The following is a 25,141-nucleotide window of genomic DNA, read 5'->3' as shown; positions in this document are numbered from 1 at the left end:
TTGGTCAGGGTGTTTCATTACAGCAAGAGTAGCCTGAATTAAGACATTGTGTTAAGGCAACAGCACATGGCTATCCTGTAGCTTCTGCCACTGACTGTTTTTTTGTTTGTTTTTGTTTTTAAGTCAGTTTTGTTTTGTTTATGTTCCAGATTACCTAATATTTGTGGGAATCTGCCCCTGCCTGTCAGCACACACCTGGCAGGTTCTGCTAGGCTCCTGGAAGCAAAGCATCGGAGATGAAGCAACTGTCTTGTGATTTATGATCAGAGACAGACAATCCAAGGACTGAGTCTGTTTCTTTGTTTTTGTTTTTGTTTTTTTCTTTCCCAGAATTACTTTGAACTTTGATGTGGCAATAGGCTCATCTGGAACTTCCTGCTTTACAGTCATTAGCTCCTCAAGTTTAGGACCTTGCTCTTTGACTTAATAGATAATCTCTTTCTGGCTGCCAGTCATCATCTTGTAACTTTCTGATTACTTAAGTTTCTTGTTCCCTTTGCAGTTACATTTCAGGACGGTATATATTGTAACCTTTGGTTGTTTCTGATCATTACACTCTGAAATAAAAACAATTCTTGACAGCACATACCAGCCTCCCAGTTATGTATCCAGAATACACATTTTTTACATTAATATAGTCTGTATGTGATTTTAGGATCTTGAAATATCCTTGCAAACTTTGAACTTGGGAAGCAGAATTTCCCAGTCCACCAAAACAAAAACAAACCAGAAAAAAAAACCCCAAAAACATACCCCCCAAGCCCCCAAACCCCCCAAAACAAAAACAAACAAGCAAACAAACAAACATCCCCCCCAAAAAAACAGGATTTCTTTTAGCCCATTGTTTTTAGGCTACTGGGTCTTGCTGCCTCTACTTCTGGACAGGAAAGTCCAGCATAAGTTTTCAAAGTTCCATCTCACCAGGTACAAAGATTAATCTTCATTGTCAACTTGGCTGCACTTGGGATCACTAGGAGCCATATTTCTGCACAAGGATATGCAGGTATTTCTAGAAAGTTTTAACTGAGTGAAGACTCGCTCAGTGAGTGGCAGCAGTTCTGAGCTGCCAAGAAACCTATGGTGGTTTGAATGGGAATGTCCCTCATAGACTCACATATTTGAATGCTTGCTTGCTTGGCTGATTGGTTGGTTAGTTGGGTTGGTTGGTTGATTGGTTGGTTGGTTAGTGGAACTGTTTGAGGAGGATTAGGAGGTGTGGCCTTATTGGAAGATGTGTGTCACTGTGGGGTGGGCTTTGGGGTTTTAAAAACCTATGCTATTTTCCAGTTAGCTACCTCTTCCTGCCTCTTGTTTGTGGACTAGTATGTGAGTTTGTACGTTTTATTCATCTGTTCCAGTTGTTGTTTGTGAGGCTTACTGCCTCTCTCTGCTAACCTAGGCCCAGTCTAAGAAAGCCGTGTTAACGAAAGAAAACCCCATAAGCTCTTAGCTATTGCTGCAGCACCATGCCCGCCTGCCTGCTGCCGTGCCTACCACCATGATGATCGTGGACGCTCACCCTCTGTAACCGTGAGCCTTCAAACAAATGTTTTATGTTATGGTCGTGATGTCTCTACGTAATAATAAAAAAAGTAACTAAGACATTTTTCTCTCTGCTTCCTCCATGCCATTCCACACGATGGACTGTGTCCCTCTGAACTGTGAGCCTCAAATGAAACTTCCTTCAGTTGATTTTTGCCAGGTGTTTGGTCACAACGGTGAAAAAGCAACCAAAACACCAGGGAATCAAGTTTCGAATTGAAGTATGAATCCTTGCCACCCCCAAATTTCTCTTTAATGTTGCCTAAAGAAGGACTGCAAACATCGGGATACATACATCTATGGTGAACTGTGTAATAGGAAGGCAAGGCAAAACACTTAGAACATGGACAGAAGATGAAATCTAATTGCCTTTTACAAAACATGTTTGTTAGTATAATGTTCTTTTGGAATGTATACACCTTACCCTTGTTCATTCAAATGCTGACTCCTCTCCCCAACTCTCTGGTTTCAATCCGGACGTTGCATTGTGATACTTATTCTAAGCATCACCTGTCTCAACTTTGTGTAAACATGCCAAAATAAAACAACCAGCCACAATTTTAAGCAATGGAGAGGAAGGAATAGGAGGGAGAGGGGAGGAGCCAGAGGACAGGAGGGAGTGGGAGGCAGAGGAGGAGAGAGAGGAGAGAAGCTGGAGGAGAGGTCTTGGAACAAGTTGGAGAAATGAACCAGACCTAATATATCATTAAAAGCAAGTATAATGGGTAAAACCTGAATAGTAGGAACTATGCGGGCTTGGAGGTTTAGGATGGAGTAACTATTGCCCAGCATTGTGTTCTAAGTTAACTAAATAAATCCCAGTCTCTGTGTGGTGATTTGGTTATACAGCTATTTAGGATTAACTGCAGCTTTACTAAAAATATATATCAATAGTAAATATTGACGCAAAATACAACACATGTTAAAGTGTATGAATGTATAATTGTGAGGAGGCACATATGCACGTCATGATATAAGTATGGAGGTGGAGGACTGCTTGTAGGAGTTGGGTCTCTTCTTCCAACATATGGGTTTGGGGACGAAACTCAGATTGTCAGGGAGGCAAAATGTGCTTTTAGCACCTGAACCATTTTGCTAGCCCCCAATTGCTAATTTTAAAAAATTGTGTTAGTTTTGATTGCGCGTAGATCTGGGTATGTGCACATGAGTGCAGGTGCTCCTGGAAGCTAGAACAGGGTATAGGAGAACCTAGAGCTAGAGTTACAGGCAGCTGTGCACCCTCCAGTGTTAGGGCTCAAACTCAGGACAAATGCCCAACCCAGGTTAACATAACCAAGCAGACCTGGGTTCTCCCAGGATCTCTCAGCGCCTGTTACAAAGGATCCTGGCGGGCATATGCTGCATCCTACCCTAAATTCTCCCAACCAAGGACTAGGCTTCTCTCCTCTACATAACCCAGCCATTTAGCTACATTGCCCTTTTTACCTCTTTGCCTCTTTATCTCCTGGTCTCTTGGCTCCTGGTCCCTGTCTCTTCTCTTCCTCTTTGCCACACCCCTCCGAGGTGTGGTTCCGTCTAGACTCTTCCAGATGCCTCTGGATGTGCTCTCTTCCTCTTATCTAAAATAAGCCTTCTCCACCATGCCTAGGAACAATCATGTCTTTTCATTATTATTATTTTTTTTTCATTTACAAGCACAGCACGTGCTCTTAACTGGTGAGCAATCTGCCTAGCACTCACCAATTTCTATAATTTTTTTTTCATTTTTCTTTGACAATTTCACATATGCATATAATGCATTTGATCATATTCACCTTCACATTTATACTCTAATACCTCTACTCCCTCTACCCGAGTACCTCCTTCCTAACAATCCTCCTCCTCCTTCTATGTCTCAAAAATATTTATTTATATTTTGTGTGTATGAGTATTCTCCTGCATTGTATGTATTTGCATAATGTACATGCCTAGTGCCAGTGGAAGCCACAAGAGGGTTTGGACGCCCGGGAATTAGGGTTCTAGAGGATTGTCACCTGTTGGGTGGGTGCTGGGAACTGAACCTTGGTCTTCTGCAAAAGCAGCAAGTGCCTTTAACCACCTCTCCTACTTTATATCCTGGATGTCTTTTCTTTTTTCTTTTTTCAATGACAAGTTGAATTTAATTAAGGTTGCTTTCACGAGCATGGGCAACTTAAACGATTGGCAACACTAAAAGTCCCAGGAATCCCCAGAGCTCAGGAAACAGAATTGCTAGGACGTTTTATACTTTACACAGCACTTTTTAGAAGCTTCACCCCATTTGAAACAGAGGAGATGCTACGTTCTATGAGGATAAATAAGGTATTGTAGCTCTTGGGTGCAAGAGGAGTGATCTGTTGGGAGGAATGTGATTGACTCAATGGAAACTATTGGATGCAGCAAAGTTCTGTAGTTTGAATGTGTTCCTTCCAAGATCCATGTTAAAGTTTAATTGCCAACCCAAGGCCAGTTAAGGGGTAGGATGGGGCTGTCAGGAAGAGATTAGGGGTGGCACTTTATAGACAGGGCAGCACATTGGCAACAGCAAGTCTGCAAAGATTCTATGTTGCTTGACCTGTGTTTACAACCCCTGTTTCCCACTCCCTCTGGAGCTCTGCTAAATGTCTGTATCTCCAATTCCTAGAGTGGCCTCACCCACCCTTCAAAGTCTAGAGAACAATTCCAATCATTAATCTCTATGAAGATGCTTCCTGAATTCTAATGCTGTGGGAGAAAGTTACCAGGCAATATCAGCTTATTCTTTATGTCTAAGTGAAGCCTTCAATATATCAGACTATTAAGAAAACTGCCCAACTACCTTATCACACCCTATAAAGCAAATGTCGTTCCTTAAGCTAGGCAAGCTTGTTCTTCTGCAAGAGGGCTGAGAAGGAATGCATGCATCACCCAGTTCTCCTATGGTTGAACCATCTGATGATGAAGATTTTGGATTTAGGAGTAAAACAACAACAACAACAAAAGCCTTCTCTTCAAGATTTCTTGATCCCTTTCTAACCCTAGTTTTAAAATTATTTTAACTCAAAGACTAAGGTAATTATGTCTACCCTCTGCAGGTTCAGTATCCATAATCCTCTAGAGAGACTTTGCCCAGGGGTATGAGATTTTTAAATATTCCTTTTTTTGTAAAGGATTTTTTTTTTTTTTTTACTTAGGTGTGAGCATATATCTAGGAGGTCAGAATAAGGCAATTACAGGCATTTATGAGTTACCTGACTATGGGTGCTGAAAACTAAATTCTAGTCCTCTGGAAGAGCAGCAACTGTTCTTAACTCCCAGGCCATTTATCCAGTCCTTGAATATTCTTTTTTAAAAATAATATTCATTTTTATTTTATAAATGTGTGTGTGTGTGTGTGTGTGTGTGTGTGTGTGTGTGTGTGTGCCACACGTGTAGTAGGTGCCGGTAGCTGCAGGAGGGCAGATTCCTGTGAAGCTTTGAGTTACAGTTGGGAGCAAACTACAGGTCAGTGCTTGGAAACAAACTGAGATAGTCTGCTACAAGTGCGGGAAGTGCCTTTCACTCGTGAGCCATTTCTCCAGCCGGAGAAATGCTCCTTCTCTTCTCGGATGTATGTGTTTGCCTGAACCACGTGAATGCCTGGTGCCCAAGGAGGCCAGAAGAGAGCTTTGGATCCCCTGGAACTGGACTTACAGAGAGCTGTGAGCTGCTCTGTGGTCACTGGGAACTGAACCCAGGGCCCTCCGCAAGAGAAACATGTATTCTTAACCCCCTAGCTATGTCTCCAGCCCCAGCTTGAATATTCAAGTAATCTTGTACCATGTCCAGCTTGTTTGCAACATGTGCTTCTGTCCTTATCAGTAATGTCCAAGAGAATGTATTTATTGCTCATGGTTTGTGACGCAGTTTGTTGCACTAATTCACCTAACCTCCAAAACGGCCCTGAGTGTGAACTTATCTGTGAGTCACGGAAATTCCTATCCACCAAGAGATATTTATCCAAGGTCTCTGATTGACATAGGACTTGGGTTTGAATGTTCCATTTTTTTGACCTCAAAGACTCTTTCACAAGTTACCATCATGACAACATGCGGTTTAAAAATCGGTTTTCTAGTTTTGAAGTCTGTCGAAATAGTTACTCATTAAAAAAAAAAAAAATGTTTACTGTTGAGTTTCAGGTTTTATATACTCAGCTCGTCAGTTCCAGGCCGAGCATTATTACCTGCTTTCTCCCGCAGCCCTAAATAGCAGATTATTCGTTATGAGATGGCTTATGCTTTTATTTGTGCCTCTCTTCATAAAAACGCCGACTGGCATTTTAAAACTTTGTAAAACTGCTGTCCTGGGTGGGAAAAACCTAGGTCCCTTTTACTGTAACTTGAACTCTCGGTGTTGGAACCGCGATGTCCTGCTCTGTTTTGAGAGTGCGGCGCAAAAGGCGGTTCGGTTAACCGGGTGGCCTTTGGGTCAGTCCTCGGCAAGTAAGTAACTAATTGCTGCTGAGTGCAGAGCTGACTTGCAGAAAAGGTTCAAGGTGAACTCAGAACCGGAGCCCGGGAGCCATGCTCGGCCCCGCCCCGCGTAGGCGTGGCAGCGGCGTTGCGGGGCGCGGCCGCGGGTTATAGGACACGCCGGGCGCTCGCGGAAGGGCAGAGCGCTCGCAGCGGGACCCGCGGGACCCTCAGCAGTTCCTGCGCAGGACCCCACGAGACCCGGAACCTTCGCATCGGGCCATGGCGGCCGCTCCGGGCGCCCGACTCCTGCGCGCCGCCTGCGCCTCCGTCGCTTTCCGTGGCCTGGACCGCCGTCGGCTGCTGTTCTGCGGGGCCCGCGCGGGGACTGCCGTCGCTCAGTGGCCCCCGAGCCCCGTCGTGCGTGCGGAGGGAGGGCCAGGCCGGCCGCTGAGCCTGTCTGCGCCCGCGCGGAGCAGGTGAGGCGCGGCGGCGGCGGGTCCCGGCGTCCCGCGGCCTGCGTTTCCGCCGGCAGCTCCCTTCCGCCTCGCCGGCCGGCGGCTGGCCCGGCGCCTGAGAGCCCTTCCCCTGACGCCAGCCGTCCCGGCCTGGCCCCGGCGGTGTAGGGCGCCGGCCCTGGGGCTTCCTCGGCGGGTGTCCTTGTCGAGCTCACTGTCGCGGCTGCTCCCTTGGCGTGGCTAGCCCACGCTTGCCCTTTGTGCTGCCTTGAGCCTGGGAAGGGTTAGGACCGCCTGCCTAGTGGGAATGTAGGGTAGGGTTTAAATCCGCACTGGCTTACCTTCAGTCTTTGTATACCTAGGATATCAGTGTTGTCCCTACAGGGTGGTTTAACGGATAAATGACTCGGTACAGGGGACGTTGGTCTTGCAATCTGATTGAAAATGGGGCTCAGCAGGCAGCTGCCACTTAGAAACAGTTCTTGGAATCATAGTGTAGAGAATTCTGTGGTAAATGTTGACAGAGGTGACAGATCTCTCCCACAGCTGGAAGGTTGATATTGGGTATATTTGTTTCCACAGTCACTATCCCCTTAGCTTTGATGAAGATAATATTTACTCACAGTTTCTGAGTGTAGCGACATTGTGAGAATTATCTGTTGTCAATGTCAATGCAAAACACACCTGTTGCTTCAAAGGGAAGATGAGAGTTTCTTCAAAGCCATGAGTGATCATGGTTTAGAAACACAGATTAAGGTTTCCTTGGATTGTATGTGCCTCCCTGCAAGAACTGAGCTTAACTTTTGTAGTCACGGGCCTAAAGAGAGCCACAAATCAATGTGCTTGTCGGATAACACTTACGGAACATCAACTGGATCACAGGGTTTTGAAGCCATCTCACATCTTTAGTGTTAGGATTGGAAGCTGATGGTCTGTTAGGATAACACATTTCGAAACTTACTTTCCTGATAATGATAAAGCTCAGAAACAGTGTCCGGTGTCGATGCCGTGGAGGGCATGAGCAAACAACCCAGGATAACTGGCTGTTTCTAGAGCTGTGGCAGTCATCTCTTCACAACCGTGAGTGTCTGTGTCTGGTGTGTCAGTCAGCAGAACACTCCCCACAGATGCAGCTTCTTGAGAGAACTTTTGTTTGACCCTAGTAGAGCAAAGCAGGAAATGAGAGTGTGTGTATACATACCTATGTACATACCTATATGTATTTTGCATGAGTGACAGGAAATGGGGGTGGGGTGGGGTGGAGACCTGTTGAGTACTATCTCTTAACTGTTCACCTGTAGGTGCCTTAATTTCTATGGCAGATGCTTTCTGGATTTAAATTGTGACACATATTGAACATAATCAGTGTAACTAGTATTTAAAGACACACACGTGCTTATGCAAATTGGTTCCCATGATTTTGCCGTTAGGTTTTGGATGTTGTGCTTCTTGACACAGTACCAGACCTTTGATCTTAATATAGCAGCTCCCAGTCATATGTGGTTATCGAACATTAGGATAACTGAAGCTAAATAATATTTAAGGTTCTGTCTTGCAGTTATGCTAACCACATTTCAAGTATTTAGCATGTGTTGAGTGTCTACTGTGCTTGGTGTTGCCAGTGTAGGACATTTCTGTTTAAGTACAAAGTCACATTGAACAGTAATTCTAGAGGCTAAGTTTTAAGTTCCACATTTATATAAACTCTCAATGAATGAATATTGAAAAGCTTTTATTCCCAAATGCCCTGATACAGTACTTGATATTTTGGAGCAATTTGATTAAAAAGGGCTTTCACATATTATTTCTGTTATGTCTGTACCTTTAAGAGAACTCTGCAAAGTAGCTACATAGGTGTGAGGGAATAAAGTTTTCATATTAAGTACCTGGCGAAATCAGGCCTAGACCTTGAGTAGGTGTTGTGCTGAAAAGCAGATGACAGTTTTTCTTGTAATGCTGTGGATGGAGCCAGGGCCCTCTTGTGTGTCAGGCCTTTGAGCTACTGAAGTGCTAAAGTTGGCAGCTCTTTAGTTTATACTTTCATGAGTCATTTCAGAGCAAAAGTGATGTGGGAAGGAGGGAGACATAGGCTGGCCCTTTTCTCTTGCTAGTGACCCAGGTTATGTAGCAAAAAGGGTAAACAGCAGCTATCCTTTACTCCAGTGGTTCTCACCCTGTGGGGTGTGACACTTTTGGGGGTATCAACCCTTTTATAGGGGTTGGCCAAGACCATTGAAAATATATTTACCTTACAGTTCATAACAGTCAAATTAGAGTTACAGGGTTGCAACAAAATAATACAGTTCCACAACATGAGGAACTATACTAAAGGATTACAGCATTAGGAAGGTTGAGAACCACAGCTTATTCCACTAAGCCTGGGAAGACTTACAGGGCTGTGGCCTTGTTAATGTGTCTGCCGGCCTTGAGCAGAGCGAGTCGCTGTTTAATTGGTAAGGTTTAGAAGAGTTACCTTATTCCACTACTTGAAATCTTACCTGTTCTTAGAAGAGGCTATGTGCATGCGGCCACAGCTGTTGTAGGGGAACTTGTCTGTACAACTGACCAATCAGTCCTTGGCAGGGAACAGACAGAAGTTAATTCTGGTCAAGTACATGCATACAGTGTTTTAGCAATGAAACATTTCCATGCACTTTCTCTATTTTCACTGTTTCTCTTAAATCGTTAAACTACAAACAGTTTAATTCTAAGGATGTAGCTCAGTTAGAGTGCCTGTGTGGCATGTGTGAAGCCTGTTGATTTCTGGTGCCACATAAAGTGGATGGGGTAACATATACTTGCAATCCCAGCACTTGGGAGGTGGAGGCAGAAGGATCAGGAGTTCAGGATCATCCTTGGCTACATGGAGTATTGGACCTCAGCCTAGGATAAGTAGAATTTTGTAAAACAAACACAAACAAACAAATCAGTGGAGTCACTGCTCTGTTTACCTGCATATAAGGAGTGGTTTCCATGGTCACATCCATAATACTGCTTGTTAGAAGCAAGATCAGAAGCTGTCTCTTCTGGCTGTTAGGCTCTCTGCGCTTTCACTTGAAGAATTACCTTTCCTCTCTTATTTATGCTGCCTTCCATATCCTTTAGCAAATCAATTACTAATTTTAGCATTAGTTAACTAGGGTTGCATACCTTTAGTCCAGCGGTTCTCAACCTTCCTAAGGCTGTGACCCCGTAATACAGTCCCTCATGCTGTGGTGACCCCCAACCATAAATGATTTTTTGTTGCCACTTCATAACTGTAATTTACTATCTATTATGAATCATAAAATGAATATCTAATATGCAGTATATCTGATATGTGATCCCTGTGAAAGAGTCGTGGAAGAAAACCCTAGGTTGAGAACCACTGCTTTAGTACATAGTTGCAGTCTAGGTTCCTAGCAGCAATAAGAACTTGGGCTTTAAATAAAAGTTACTGATTCATGTTTGAGCTCTACCCATGGCTTAGACATTTTATACATTGTCAAAATTGTAAGATAAGTGTCCTGACAAGAAACTGATGTTAAAATGGTTTAAATTTTTTGTTGTTGTTGTTGTAAGGTTAGCTCTTGTGTGTTCTAGAAGGGAAATCCTAAAGCCCCCGGCTTTGAGTAATTCCATAAACATCCAGTTACTGTAACTTAGCTTCTAGGCATTTGTCCGTGTCCTAGTTCTCCAACTCATTTTGCCGGATAGGTTGGGGACAGTCCCATCTGGTTTTTCCAGTATTAAAAGCCAAGCGAGTTCTAAATGTTAGCTCATTTTCAGTGTCCACAAAGCTGTCTTTTAAGCCTAGTATTCCTACGTTGAACTGTACTGCCCAAGAGCCCAAGCTGAAAATATCAACATCCCCCCTGCCCGTTGTTTGTGTGTGTGTGCATCTTAATAGTACAAACATGGATTCCTAAACTTCCCATTTTACTACATAGTCCAATGACTCAAGTCCTTGCCTCTTAAATCCTTTTTAAATTTGAGTTTTTAGAGAAATTCCTATCCTTAAGGGTTATTGTTATTCTCAGCTGTTTTACCTTGAAAATAGAGAATAGCTATTGGGTAGTGTAGAGTCAGAGTTCCTTGGCATGAGGACACTTACTTTACAGAGATCGGGTTGGGACTGAGGTATAGAAGAGTGTTTCCAGACTGTCTCTGAAACCATGCAAGAAAATTCTTTTTCTGTTCTTTGACAGTCCTGGGAGTTGAATCCTGATACATGTTAGTGATGCCAGGCAAGTAAAAAAAGTTGTTTTTAAAGGCCTCTCCCACACCAATTAAAGATGTTTGGGACCATAGACCCTTTTTTGAAGGCACATACACAAACATTTTTATTTTTATTTTGTTTTCACAATTTATGCATTATCTATCCCGATTGAAGCCCCCTCCCTTCACCCCTCCCAGTCCCAACCTGCCCCGTCCCGTTCTTTTTTTGTTTGAAAGTAATAGACTACATGCATTGTACAAAGTGATGTGAATCTTCACTGATATTGTAAGATACATTTTTATTTGGCCTTTCTAATCAGCAGGGGCCTTTCAGTCAGTGCCATCTTAACACTACTTGGGAGAGGATGTTCATCTGATTTATTTGTGAAATGTAGTGATTGGATTTGCACTTCTGAAAGATATTTCTAGCCCTGAAATTACTTGGATCCCAGTTTTACTTACGGTGAAATTGGCTTCTTTTGGGGTGAGGGTATTGCCATCTATTGATAGTGGCAAAAATTAAAATTAATTATTCTAAGTCTGTATCTTCTAAGACTTGTTAATGGAGAAGAAAGCTTCAGGTGCTAGTATAAGGGTTGTTTCTCACATTTTAATGCTGTTTGGTAGAAAGGAAAGTAACTTAGGTCAACTAGATGATAGATAACATAATAAAAGCACATGCAAAGGTGTACGTCTTTCCAGGATTCTGTTACGCTGAATATACCCTGTGGACTTAAATGAAGTGGTCAAAGACTTACAAAAGTGTACAGCAGCTGCCCCTTGGAGCCAGAGTCTCACTGACCAGACACCTGCACAGTGGTGACCCCGTGGTTAGCAGAATGGCTTGTGTTTGTAAAGCTGACCACAAACAACCTTGAACTCTTAGGGCCACCGTCACAGAGACAATGTTTTCCTAAGAGCTTGTGAAAGCAAAATGGGTTCTGTGAACTGAGGTGTAACTTGGAGGTATGTGCTTAGTATGTTTGGGGGTCTGGATTAATCTCTGGCATAGAAACCAAAACAAAATCACTATTGCTACCATGACAAAACCCAGTAGACTTCCTGGGCGGTAATGACTGCTGGGTGTTTTCACAGATCTGTGACTAGTGGGGAGACAAACTAAACTCTACAGCCCGACTAAGTTGCTGGGTAGGAAAGAGGTTTTCTTTTAAGGTGACAGAGCTTGCCCTCTGTAAGTGGGGTAGATGAATAGACCTTCAATTTGTGCTTCTTCCTACACATACGTTCATTCATTTGACCCTGCAGGTTAGGTTGGGAGATGATTTTTTGCCTTTCATTTGCTGCTGTTGTGTATGTTGATGATGGGTGTGTGGACACCCATAGTGTATTTGTAGAGGTCAGATGATCACTTCCTGGAGTTGGCTCTCCCCTCCTTTTACTGAGTCCCAGGGACCCAAATCAGGTGGCCAGGCTTTTGTGGTAAGAGTCTTTATCCACTGAACTGCCTTTCTGGATCTTGGTTTTTTTTGAAATTACTAAAATACTGAGACACTGCTCGCTGCTTCCTTTCCCAGCTCAGAAGATAAGATAACGGTCCACTTCAAGAACCGTGATGGTGAAACGTTAACGGCCAAGGGAAAAGTTGGTGACTCTCTGCTAGATGTTGTGATTGAAAGTAATCTAGATATTGATGGTTTTGGTAAGTGTTCCTGAAACTCCCCAGGTAAACTTCTATAAAGGTTACAGGTGTTTTTGTTTTTGTTTTTAATTTTAAACTATGACATTTTAAGTAAATATTATAATTTTTTTTGTAAAGATTATTAGAGGCTAGAGAGATAGCTCAGTGGTTAAAACCACATAATGCTCTTTTAGAGGATCTGAGTTGTGTTCCCAGCATCCAAGACAGTTGGCTTATTATTGTCTGTAACTCTGTCTCCTGGGGATCCTACCCCCTCTTCTGTGTTTTCTGACACCTGCACATATACGGCATACACTCAGGCAGTCACATACACACTGTAAAAAACCAAGATGCATAATAGAAAGACACTTATTTTTTACTTTTAGAAAAGAATTTAAACGACTCAGAAATTTATTGTGGCTCATTGCCTACTGTTTATCTGTGTGCTGCAAGCCTGAGCAGAAAGAATTGGAAGATATAGGTCAGAGGTAGTAAATACAATAGCATAGGGCAGTTTTGAATCATTTTAATTTTAAATGCTGTCTTACCTTCTCAGGAGGGGTAACATATCTTATAAAAAAGTATTATGTAGAAAATTCCTCCATATTGTCTAACCATATGTACCAAGCTAGTGTTCCCACACCTCCATATTACACCTCAATCGAGCATTGGCTGTGCCTAAGTGGTTCTTTGCCAAGGATTCTTTGGCTCATTGCCATCTTTGTTACCTGGGAAATGCAGATTTTTAGACTCAGGAAGTCTAACCAGCAATGTTTAATTATTTATTATTTTGTTTGTGTGTGCACACATCTTATGTGAGGACTTGCCTGTGCCATAACACATGTGAAGGTCAGAGGACAGCTTGGTGGAGTAGTTCTTTCTTTCTACTATGTGGGTCCTGAGGGTCAGATTCAGGTTCTCCGGTTTGGTGGCAAGTGCCTTTACCAGATGAGCCATCTTGCCAGCCTAGCAGTGTGTGTTATAACAAGCTGCTCCTGTGATTTGGATGGTGCATGATAGATTTGAAAAGCACCAGTCTAGAGCAGGGCTCCTTATATCCTTTTACTTGTAATTCCTTTTTGTTTAAGACATTTTATACAACCTTGGGTGAACAGTTTATAGTTATACAAACTATATAAATATATATAGTATACAGTTTACTGGTAATAAATTATGTTTATTTTGAATCAAGTACTTGCTTGTTTATTGTTATATAAAGAACTAAATATTTTAACTTTTATATTTTGGGTGTTTTAAGATGGGCCTATCTATATAGCCCTGGCTGTCCTGCTGGATTTGAATTCAGAGCCACCTGCCTTTGCCTCTCAAGTTCTGGGATGAAAGCCTGACTATGTTGTTCACGTCCTACTGTAAGAACTGTTGTTAGTTTTTTCCTCCTCCTTTTTCTCAATTGTGCATTAAATCAGCCCCCATGTTAATGCTGTTTTAGTTTTTCTTGTCAAAAGGAACAACCCTCTCATTAAATAGTAACTTCCAAAAAGCTGCCTCCTGAATGCTGGGGTCATAGGTGTGTGCCACCAAGTCCAGCTGAACTGCACTTTTAGTTAAGCTTTGCTAAAGTATTCTTTCACAGAGGGTGCTAGTGTGGTGAGCAGTAGTTGAGACTAAATTCTGGGATCAGATTGTTGTTCTCAAACCAACATTGTCACCTGAGACCTGGGCATACTACTTGAATGTCTTGGTGTGCACTTTCATGCTCTGGCAAATAAGGGTAATAATAGTTATCTCATCACTGGGTTGTTCAAGATGTGAAGGGCTTATCACAGAGCTAAGTCTGGCAAGAGCAATAATGTTTGTGACATTTTAGTTTGGTCTGTCCCCAACCCCAGTCACCTCTGCACATGTACAGCATCCATGGAAAGCAGCAGCCCTGTAATTTAGTATTGGTGAAAACTGTCCCCTGTGTGACTACTGGAACATAAGACTGGGTTTGAAGCACTCAGAGAAGTCCCATGCCCAGAATATCGCCACTATTTTCCTTGCTTGCTAGAAGAGCTCTACTCTAGGGAATTCTGTATTCTGGCAGGTTGCTGTGTGGTGAGAGTTTTGTCTCTAGAACATGTGCCTAAAATAATCAGCTTTGCTAGTTTGTGATGCTCCTTGGGCTGAATAAGAGGCAGCTACACAGAGTGAGATGCCCATAGCAGGCTCTAAGTGGCTCTGGGATCTAGAAGATGAGCCTCTACTCTCTCATTCCTGGCTGACCTTGAGGTCTCTTACAAGCAGGAGTGAAGACTTAAGACACAGATTGCTGGGTTATTGAAGGGTTTGCTTTGTTACCTGAGCCTCTTGGCACCAAACATGTAAGCCTCTGGCTAGTCATTTAGCTTGCCACTAAGCTGAGATCCACACACTGAGGAATAGGAGCTTCAGAGGATTTATGTAGAACAATGACTAGGAGACAAAAGCAGCAGTGACCACCAATGAGCAGCAACTACAGCAAACTTGGGGGCAGTGTGAGCTCCTTTTTCCCAGAGTTTTCACATTGTGATACCTGCATGCGCACAGAAAAAAACAAAACAAAACAAAACAACACTTCAGGATACATAAAGAGCAATGTATAGTTCTTACTTGGAAAAAAAAACAAAAAAGGTGTGTACAAAAATTTTTTAAAAAACGAACCCCGTTTTTTTTTTTTTTTTGTTTAGTTGTATTTTTTTTTTTTTTTTTTTTTCTTGAGACAGGTGTCTCTGGGTAGCTCTGGCTGTCGTGGAACTAGCTAAAATATTAAGTCAGATTTAAAAACTGTGTGACAAGTGTTCTTTGGCATGTTCTAGACCTACATCTATATGTGGAAGCTGTTAGCACTCTGTCAGAACATATAAAAGAAACTGTTTTTCCAGCCCTTGAGAACACTTAGATGAAAGCTGTAATCAAACAAGGTTATTTTTGTCATTTTCTCTGTAGATTGAGTTTCACTTTTAGGAAGAGATGCTTGTCCTAGGCAATTTACTATAGAGATGTTTCTAACAAAAATGATTAGCAAAAACAGCTCTCCGTCACAGAGAACTGAAATGTAGTCATAGACTATAAGGCTGTATAGTTGTATAAAACAATTCTAGAAGGGTTTTAAGAATAAAACACCAGAAGGAAGTTTTTTATTACAAAAGTTCCTCTACGTATTACTTTTCTGTTGCTGTGATGAACACCTGACCTAATATATCCCCTGTTGGCCTTGAAATTATGTATCTGAGGCTGGCCTTGAACTCCTGGTCTTTCTTCTCCATCCCTGAATGCTGGGAGTACATGAGCCACCATGCCTGGTTCCTATCATGCTCAAGAGTAATCCTAAGATGTTGTGTATGCCAGGCAAGCTATTTTCCCAGCTCCAATTATTTGCTTCTAACCAGCAACTTAGAGAAATAAAAAATAACAGAACATAGAAAAACAGCATTTTTCGCAGGGGATTTACTGTGAAATAGTTATCTATTTTATGAAGTGCTTGTGTAAAATTAAATTCATACTGTTAGTCAAAGTTAAAACAGTATTTTTTTTTCCTAAACCCTTTTGGTGTGGTTGAAAACCCTAGTAGGGTTTTCCTGCCTAGGCTTGTCTGTCCACTCTGTCACTCTCTCGGTCTTGTGACTTTGGGCTAGGGCCATAACTTCTTGTCTTCTCATCAGTAGAGTGGGTTAATGTTATTATCTACCTTGTAACCAAATCACTTAATCCAAGTCTATCAGGATCTTTTCTGTTGGGATAAAACGCTCTTGTCCAAAAGATTTATGGAAGAAGACATTTTCTTGGTTTACACACAGTTCCAGGTGGAAAGTCCATAATTAGTGAGGGAGACATGGCAGCAGGTAGCCTTGGCAGTAAGCTCAGAGACCATATCTTCAACCACAGATGTGAAGGAGAGGGGGGAACTGTAAGTGGGGAGGCTACAAACTCAAAGCCTGACCCAGTGTCATGTTCCTTCCAGCAAGGCTGTACCTCCCAAAGGTTTCCACAGCATCTTTCCAATCAGCACCAGTTATGTGAGTTCAAGTGTTTAAGCACCCGAGCTCCCACAGGGCTGACCAAGGCCATGGTTTCTGCAGTGTCTGCTCATGTGATCACACTCATTCTGTGACCTTAAGCTCTTCCTAGATGCTGATTGAGATTAAATTTACATCGTTGATTCAGTTTTTTCCTTGAACTTGTAAATTCAACCCCCTACTTAACATGTATTTTTGGAAATCCCAAAGGTATTTAAAACTCAAGTCTTGATTTTTTAAATATTTATCTCCTCCACCATATGTGTGTAATATTTGTGTGTGAGCATAGGAGCACCCATGCTATAATATGTGTGTGGAGGGCTGAGGACAGGTTGCAGAGTTAGTTCTTTTTCACCAGTGTGCACCGTGAGCATAAATCTCAAGTCATCAGTCAGGCTTGGCAACAATTGCCCTTACCCACTGAGCCATGTTGCTAGTAAAAATCATGTTCTTAAGACAGCTTTTGATCCTCCCTCCCTTCCCCTAAAGCAGTCTTTCCTCAGCATTTCCTGTACCCTTAAGGAGCACTGTCCAGCTGCTGCAGGCTGAGCCCTAAGTAGTGGTCCCCCACCCCCCAGGACGCCCAGCCCATCAGCACCTGCTTTCACTTAAGCCTTCAGAAGCTCCTCCTGCCTCCATTTATTTATTACTTGGCTCTTCTAAGCCACTGCATACCTGGACCTGTGAACCTGCTTTCAATCTTGAGTCCTGCTGGGGTGAGCATCCTACACCAGCTGTCTCAATTCTCTGACTAAAACCACAAAGGACTTGCCATTGCACTTAGGATTAAATCCATATTCCTCATTGGCCTAAAAGGCTACACATGATATGCCTTCCCACTGCTCTTCCACTCTCCTCCACTTCTCATGGTTCTTCCTATTTTGGTGATGCTGACCTCTTAGAAGCTTGAACTCATACCACCCTCGACACTTCATGCACAGATTTCTGCCAAGACACAGTCTTCTCTCTCCCATCCCACAAATGCTTATTTACTCTTCTGTGTCTATCAAGTGTGTTTGTATTAGTCCTTTATGTCATACAGGGCAAACACATTGTAGACAGTGACAGAATACTATAGAAAAAATGACTAGATTCTGGGATGTACAGTATTGGGTTCAGGTACAAAAGAAATCCTCGTTTGCCTAATCACCTAGTCCCTAGTGGGGTTTCTCCCTTTACTCCCAACCCCTTTTAGATTTTCATTGCTTATAGCACCCAGTCTGTGATAGTTTGTCACTGTTTGGTCTGTCCCACTGCTTTGCCTCACACCATCCTTTCATGACATTTACCACATCTCAGTACTACATTTATTCACTCCCTGCATTCTCCTTCCGTTGGACTGTGATGAGGGATACAGTCACTCTCAATTTAGTCCTTATTATATATGAAGGAATGAGTAAATAAATGAATCAAAATGGACAGTTGTAAACTTAGGAAGCAATACAATATGTAAATGTTCTTTCTACCTTATATGTTAGATCTTTTCAGTATTGTGTGTTTCAGTGTTCTGCCACTTGGGGGCAGTTACACATCTCTTATTAAATTGATCTAGCTTATCGTTTCAAATTTTCTTCTGTATTTTTTGTGTGCCTGTTTCATGATTATTCAAGATGAGAGATCCCAGTAATGATTATAGAAGTCTGTATTTCTGCTTGCTGTTATGTTTACTGTTGTATTTCTGATATGGTAGATCATCCTTTGGACAATGCGTTTTTACATAATTTCACATTTTCAATATGTTACCTCCCACACAGCTGTATCTTAGGTTTTGGTTAGGGAAAGGATTGGGTATGGGTGGGTGGCCCGTTTTCTTGTCAACATCATAAGTGAACAAGATAACCTTAATACAAGAGTCTCATACAGGAAACATCCGTCAGCAACACTCAGATTTCATAAATGGAAAGTGGAAGTTTCATGTATGTATACAGTGTACTTTTGTCTCCCTTCACCACTACTTCCCTCCAGCTTCCTTTAGAGCCTCCTAACCTGTCTTTCTCTGAACTTCATGTCCTCCTCCTCTTGATTATTAATAACTTTCTGAGACCAGTTAGTGCTGCTAATATGTGAGGGGTATAGGGTCATCCTACCAGTGTCATGTCCTCAAAGAGCAGTGAATCTATCTCCCCTAGCAACTATTAAGTGCCAATAGTACCTCTGCCAAAGGAACTCCTCCTCCATCTTTCCTGGAGTTTTGCCTGGCCTGATCTTGTGCAGGTAATCCCAGCTGCTGTGAGTTGATATATGCAACAGCTGTGTCATGTCCAGATGTCACCTTTTAACAGCTTTCCTCCTTACCAACTAATGTTTAACATTCTTTCTGTGCCTTCTTCCATAATGTTCTTTGAGCCTTATGGTTACTTATTTTGGCACTTTGACCGGTTATGAGTCTCTGCATTAATCACTGCCTACTGCAAAAGCAAGCTTACTTCCACCAGAGTTGAGAGTAATACAAGTCAGTGGTTAGAAACATGAACATTTAGAAGGCAGTTTGACAGCTTAACCAATCAGCAAAACAACAACAACAAATCCCTAGGACTTGTAATCTGTCTTGTCATGGACTTTTGATCAGGGTTACAATACAAGGCATGGAATCCCTTCTGTGAAGCCAGTTTAAAATCCAGTCAGAAAGTTGTTGGTTACCTCGTAACATGACAGTCATGTTCCTGTTTCACCAACAGTAACATGTGCACATCCTGTCAGACAGCTTAGTGTTGTAGCATGCAGGGTTTAGTGCTGGATAAGACCTTTGATACAGTTCCCCCTGCCCCCAGCAGCCTGAGATTTCTTACCGTTTCCAAATAGCAATTATCACAACCTACCAGGTATGTTGTCAGTACATATAATTTATACTCAGGTGAGGTTGGTGTTGTTACTATTAAGAAAACTGGCGCATGTAGAATAAAGAAGCCTACCATGACATAGTTAATAAACAGAAGTGGTTATAGGCAGGGAGTCTGGTTCTAGAGCTCATATACTCTTGTGCTTCATTACTTGGGCCTTCCTGATTACTGTTTTGAAATGGCTTTAATAAAAACTAAGCCTTGTCTCTTCTATTCTCGCCTCTCCTCCCCCTCTCCCCCCCCCCTCTTCCTCTCTGTGTGCTTACATGTATTCTGGTGCATGGTACCAAGCTTTCTCACCTTCTACATTGTAGGCAGGTCTTGTTTCTACTGCTGTGTTGTGTTCTCCAGGCTATCTGGCTGGTGAACTTCTAATAGTATAAGTTTGTGTGTGTGTGTGTGTGTGTGTGTGAGAGAGAGAGAGAGAGAGAGAGAGAGAGAGAGAGAGAGAGAGAAGAGAGAGAACTGCTTTAAAATAGTTTATGATTTGTTAACATTGTGTGTTTGTTTTCTGTGCATATTTTATTTGCCAGGATACCTGTGGTCACACAAAATGTTTTCACAAAATGTGGGTCATGAGGGGAGAATTTAGGAAGCCCTGGCTTATATGGTTGGGTTTCCTTGTGAGGAGATTTCTGAATAAAGTCTGAGGCTGTTTCTCAGCATTCTGTCTTGATTTGGACGGATGGCATGATTTTGTTAGTCTTCTTTGTGAGGTGCCTGGCACATACAAGGACTGAATAAATAACTGTTAACTTAATGGTTTAAAAATGGAACAAGAAGCTGTTAAGAGGGCTCAGTTAGTAAAGGCATTGGCCACCACATCTGGTCACATCTCAGTGAGCAGAGTTGGTCACTGAGACTCACATGGTGGTAGGAGAGAACTGACTTTCACAAGTGACCTCCACATTCACTCCGTGACATGCATGAACACATATGCATGTACACATACAACACACAGATATTGAATAAATATAATTTAAAAATGGAACACATTATTTAAATCTGTGGTGCTTCTTAAAATGTCTGTTTAATTCAGCCTGGCTAGAGGATTGAAAGGGAAGAGTATCTAACTTTATTTAGGTGAAGAGTAGTTGCTTTCTCTTGGATAACGCAAGTCCTTACCAGTTATTTTGAGCTCTTTAGGCAAGGTGAAGTATGTGAATCTGATTATACATATCATGCTGTATGTATTTCAGAATATGTCTTCATGTGTTGTGTGTCTCAGTTATGAACTTAAATACATTTTAATAATAGAGTTGTATGAGCTCATGGTCCCCTCATAGGATGTGTTCAGAACCTTTGTGCAGTACTGTGTGAGTGATTTCAGACAGTATGTGTGGGTGGAGGACCTATTCCTGACTCATGATTATTCAGTCATGAAGCCCTTTTGTTGAGAATTGTAGCTGATTCTAAAATTGCACAGGTGTGCACAGCTGCAGTGATGCATGGCATGTTCCGCCCCTGCTGCTCTTACAGGTGCGTGTGAGGGGACCTTGGCTTGCTCTACCTGTCACCTTATCTTTGAGGATCATATATATGAGAAGCTAGATGCCATCACTGACGAGGAGAATGACATGCTTGACCTGGCTTATGGACTAACAGACAGGTGAGTAGATTTGAAGGATGGGATCTTAACTGTAGGCCAGGGTGGCTTTACACTTGTGTGTGCTGAGGTGATAGGCATAAGACACAAAGCCTGACCTGTCAGGTAAGGTTTTAAGGCTGCTTTCCGGTTACTGACAACCTGGAAAAATGTGTACTATACTCCTTTGGGTCTAAGATCCTACCAGTGAGTAGAAGTGCCCTTGTGGGTAGAGACGAAGTCATCAAGTTTGACATCCTCTGTGGACATTTCTCTTTCACTGTCTACATATGACCTCCACGTGTAAAACTTCCACAAAGTCAAAGAATTAACTGGTAGTAATATAGCTTCTGAATCCTAATATATCTTTTTTTAGTCCATTTTTATGCCAGGAATTAATATTTATCACAATCTCATCGGATGGAATTAAATGGAATGCTTTTTATAGTATTCTTGGAGGACAGATTTAATAATTGAACAGAATTATAGTGGAAATTTTTACCTGTTTGAGAGAACTGAGTTTTCAAAGAAACTTAATATATAATAGTAATTATGTTGAAGTGACTAGTTCTTTTTCTAAGTGTATATTAAAGTAAGTTAATCAGAGCTTATTAATTAGTAGGTAGAATTTCTCTTAAACACAGTGAGCTACACAATAGCAGGTGGCATTAGTGATACTATTTTTTAATTATCCAGCTTACAGTCAGGGAAGGCTTCTTCTTGATTTATGGTATCAAGGCAGCTATTACTTACTGAGAGTAGGTTTTGTTCAACTGTATTTTTTTACCCTAATGAAGAATAATTTTTAAAAACTTTATTAACTTACAAGATTTCTCTTTTATATGCTAAGAAAAAAGTTTAAGCAGTTATAATGATAGTAGTTTTATTAGTTTCTGTTTGTTCCTTTTATAGATCATCTTCCTGTTTTTCATCCCAGACACAGTGCCCTGTCTATCAGTCAGCTATGTCCCAGCCTCACCTCCCTCTTATGGAGGTGAGACTAATACCTGGGAAGAGAGACTGAGAGCATCATACCTTTTATACCCAAGCTCAGTGTGCCGGCTGCCCTGACCCAGAGTTGTGGGCTTGCTCTCCCATCACTGCACCCACACTATTCTGCTTTGCCTCACTGACAGTTGCTTCATTTTTGAACCAATAGTTCCTTAAAGTGTAGTGTTGCCTTACTCATCATGTGAACATGTGGGGTATCTGATTGTCTCACTAAGGCCTCCCAGGTCTGTAAGATCTGGCTCTATTGCCTTGCGGTGGTTTTGATGTGTTTTGTTTTGTTTGCTCTTGTAAGAGCTTGGTGCATAATTGAGTATTGTCAATGCTGTTTTGAATTCTACAAAGAAGGCTTACTGATGGGAGGTGGTTTTTGTTTTTGTTTTTCTCCCAGTGTCAGAACTCCCTATAGTTAACATGGCTTCCTTATTCCAGGACTCCCCAGTGGGTGCCTCACTATATCTGAGTTTCTGTGTTGCCCCAGCCACTTATAAACTATAATTATCCATGTAATTTTTCTTTTCTTCCGAGGAGATTCTGGGGTTTGAATTGGGGAATTTTGGACATCAGGAATGTGTCTGTCATAGAACCACACCCTAGCCCATGTGTGTTCTTGTCAGTGCTTTACAGCAGCAAAACTGAAGCCATCTACCCCACCACAAATGCTTCTTTGAGCCTCCCTGTGTCTGTTACCATGATCTCAAATGTTCTTAACTTATTTTGTCTCTTATAAATGTTCAATATTACACACCCTTCACTATTCTAGGTACAATCTGTCCTGGCCAGAAATACGGCATTAGCTTCAGAGGGGTTTCATTTATTTGTTTGGTTGTTTTTTTTTTTTTTTTTTTTTGCTCTGTTTGTGTGGCATTTGTCACTGTCTCACATTGCTAATTATCAGTGAGTTGTCTCATCTCATCTGTCTGATTGAAAGTTCACTCTATAATGTTGACATAAGCAATTAGTCTCTTCAGCAGTCTTGCCAGGAAGCCTTTTATTCTCCATCTTGATGATCAGCCTAAGAAACAATAGAAAGTTCCCTGTGAATATACTATCTTAGTGCTGATTTTGGATTTAGAGTAAACCACTGGCCTGTTCTACTCTAAATCCTGTGCTTTCCTCTGAATACCTCTCCTGTGCCCAACATGTAAGAGGTGCTAATAAGAACGTATTGAAATCCGTTTTCTGTGTATACCATTAACATACAATAGTGTACCCATTGACATTTAGTAGAATAATCATTGACATTTAGTAGTATACCCATTGACATTCAGTACTTTTACCCATTGACATTTAGTAGTAGAAATCTTAACTAGTATGCATTCAGTAAATGTTTGGTGAATCCATTAATGAAGCCAGTGCTTTCATACCATGCTTTGTCAAAGACAGTTTGTATGTAAGAGCAACTATTTGTTCTAGTATTTAGAATTGAACCCAGGGCTTTGCACATGCTGGCCAAGTACTTTACACTGAGCTATATTCCAGCCCTGTATTTACTCTTTTATTTTGAAACTGGACTGAAGCTAAATCCAAGCTGTAATTTAACTTACTCTTTAGCCCAGGCTGGCCCTCAAGTTGTAGCCCTTTTGTCTTAGCCTCCTGAGTAGCTGAGATGACAGGCTTGTGCCACTAATCCTGGCTTAACATGTAACTTCCTTGTACTTCTAAGAGAAAAGAAAGGTGTTGCTGATTAAAATATGCACAGTATTATCTTTTCACTTAATACACTGTATGCATTTGAAGAGTTATTTAAATATATCCATACATATGCAACACATTTGTTGAAAACAAAAAATCTAATGGAAGCATAATAGGTAGCAAGAAAGAAAGAGAAGAAAATGGAATGATGGTCATTCTCCCAATAACAGATTATAGATTTGCATCTTCTGTATTCCTCTATTACTAGTAATTTTGGTTTTATAATCCTTCTGGACTTACTTTGAAAGGGTTAAAATTCTAACACCTTTGGAATCAACATACTTGTTGTTCAGTTGGAGACACTGTGTATCGTAATGAAGTTCACATCAATGACAAAGCTGTCTCCGCACATTGTAGCAGTGACTTTAAGATGCTATTGGCTTTAAGATGAACCTTGATTTCAGTGATGTTAAAAATATGGGGGAAATACATTTTTTACAGTTGATGGTTTGGGTCTATGAATTTCATTCTTGTCTTAAAGGCTTTTGTTGTCACTGTCTGAGGCAGGATCTCATATCCTAGCATAGTCTTCTTACTTACTGTGTTAGAATGTCTATGATCTCCTGACCTGCCTAGATCTTCCAAGTACTGGGATTATGGGTTCTTGCCACCATGCTTGGCCTTAGTCTGTGATTTTATTTAGCTGGGAGTTGAAGACTAGTTTCCTTAGCTTGCCAGGTCAGTTCTCAGGCATGCCTTCATGCTCTCTGGTTGTTTCTCTGCATGGCAGCTATCCCACCAAATACAAGTTTGACTGAGTCCATCAGGTGGTAACATGCTAGAGCCTCATGAAGCTTTGGCCTAGCAGGTTGTTTGATGCTGACCTTCTGCTGCCCACCAGAGGGCATGTCATGGTGACATAGATGACATGGATGGTGGTACCTGTTTTGGCCCAATGAAAACTTAAAAGATGAACAAATTCTTCAGTTGCTTTGGGCAAGAAAGTAGAAAAATGTCCTAAACAACTACGGGCTTGTAAATGACAAGTATCCTGTACTAAACTGAGCCTTCTTCCTTTCTTTGTAGGTCACGATTGGGTTGCCAAATCTGTTTGACCAAAGCTATGGACAATATGACTGTTCGTGTGCCTGAGGCAGTGTCGGATGTCAGACAGTCTGTTGACAGGAGCAAGAATTCCTAAGCTACAATAAAAAGAAATATTTTCATGAAAGTCTTACCTACTTTTATAATTATTTCTTAGTACAGCTAAGTGATTACATGACAGGATATATTTCTCAGTATGAATAACTATGCTGCCTTAATTCAGTTTTGTAGTACTGAAAGTCTGCAGTTTTTATTTTGATTAAATTACTAAAATGTCAGTTTAGTCAGGATCAATGGCACATGCCTGTAATCCCAACATTCTGGGAGGCAAAGGCAGGCAGATCTCTGAGTTTGAGGCCAGCAGCCAAGGCTGCACAGAAAACCCTGTCTTGAAAAAAAATTTTAAATTAGATGACAGCTGATAAAATAAACTCCCTATGTATTTTACCATGAGTGTGTTCAGTGATTTTAGCAAAACACTGCTTTGTAATCTCATGTCTGCTTTTTTTTTTTAAAGGTAAGTTTAAAAAGAGTATCATTGGGGCTGGAGAATTAGATCACCAGTTAAGAACACTGGCTGCTCTACCAGAGGACCCAGTTCAATTCTGCCACCCACATGGCAGCTCTTAATGGTCTGTAATTCCACTTCTGGCCTCCACAAACACTGCATACATGCGTACAGGTATGTGATCAGGTAAAACATTCATACACATGAAATAAAAATAA

At 41.6% G+C, this 25,141-nt stretch overlaps 1 protein-coding gene across 1 annotated transcript; it reads left to right on the top strand.

Annotated features, from left to right (window-relative positions):
* Positions 1–5,839: 5,839 nt before the first annotated feature.
* Fdx1 (ferredoxin 1) lies at positions 5,840–24,862 on the top strand. Its single transcript, XM_055621923.1, has 4 exons — positions 5,840–6,430; positions 12,142–12,266; positions 20,563–20,692; positions 24,398–24,862. The coding sequence occupies exons 1-4, from the start codon at positions 6,234–6,236 to the stop codon at positions 24,510–24,512; spliced, it is 567 nt and encodes a 188-aa protein (XP_055477898.1). The 5' UTR covers positions 5,840–6,233; the 3' UTR covers positions 24,513–24,862.
* Positions 24,863–25,141: the final 279 nt, after the last annotated feature.

This window comes from Psammomys obesus, unplaced genomic scaffold (assembly GCF_907164565.1).
Source record: "Psammomys obesus unplaced genomic scaffold, mPsaObe1.curated_primary_1811, whole genome shotgun sequence".
NCBI lineage: Eukaryota > Metazoa > Chordata > Mammalia > Rodentia > Muridae > Psammomys > Psammomys obesus.
This window is presented reverse-complemented; position numbering and strand designations above follow the sequence as displayed.

Coding starts and splice junctions, on each gene's coding strand:
- Fdx1 (XM_055621923.1), top strand. CDS start 6,234: ATGGCGGCCGCTCCGGGCGCCCGACTCCTGCGCGCCGCCTGCGCCTCC. Junction 6,431..12,141: donor TCTGCGCCCGCGCGGAGCAG/GTGAGGCGCGGC, acceptor TTCCTTTCCCAG/CTCAGAAGATAAGATAACGG. Junction 12,267..20,562: donor TCTAGATATTGATGGTTTTG/GTAAGTGTTCCT, acceptor CTGCTCTTACAG/GTGCGTGTGAGGGGACCTTG.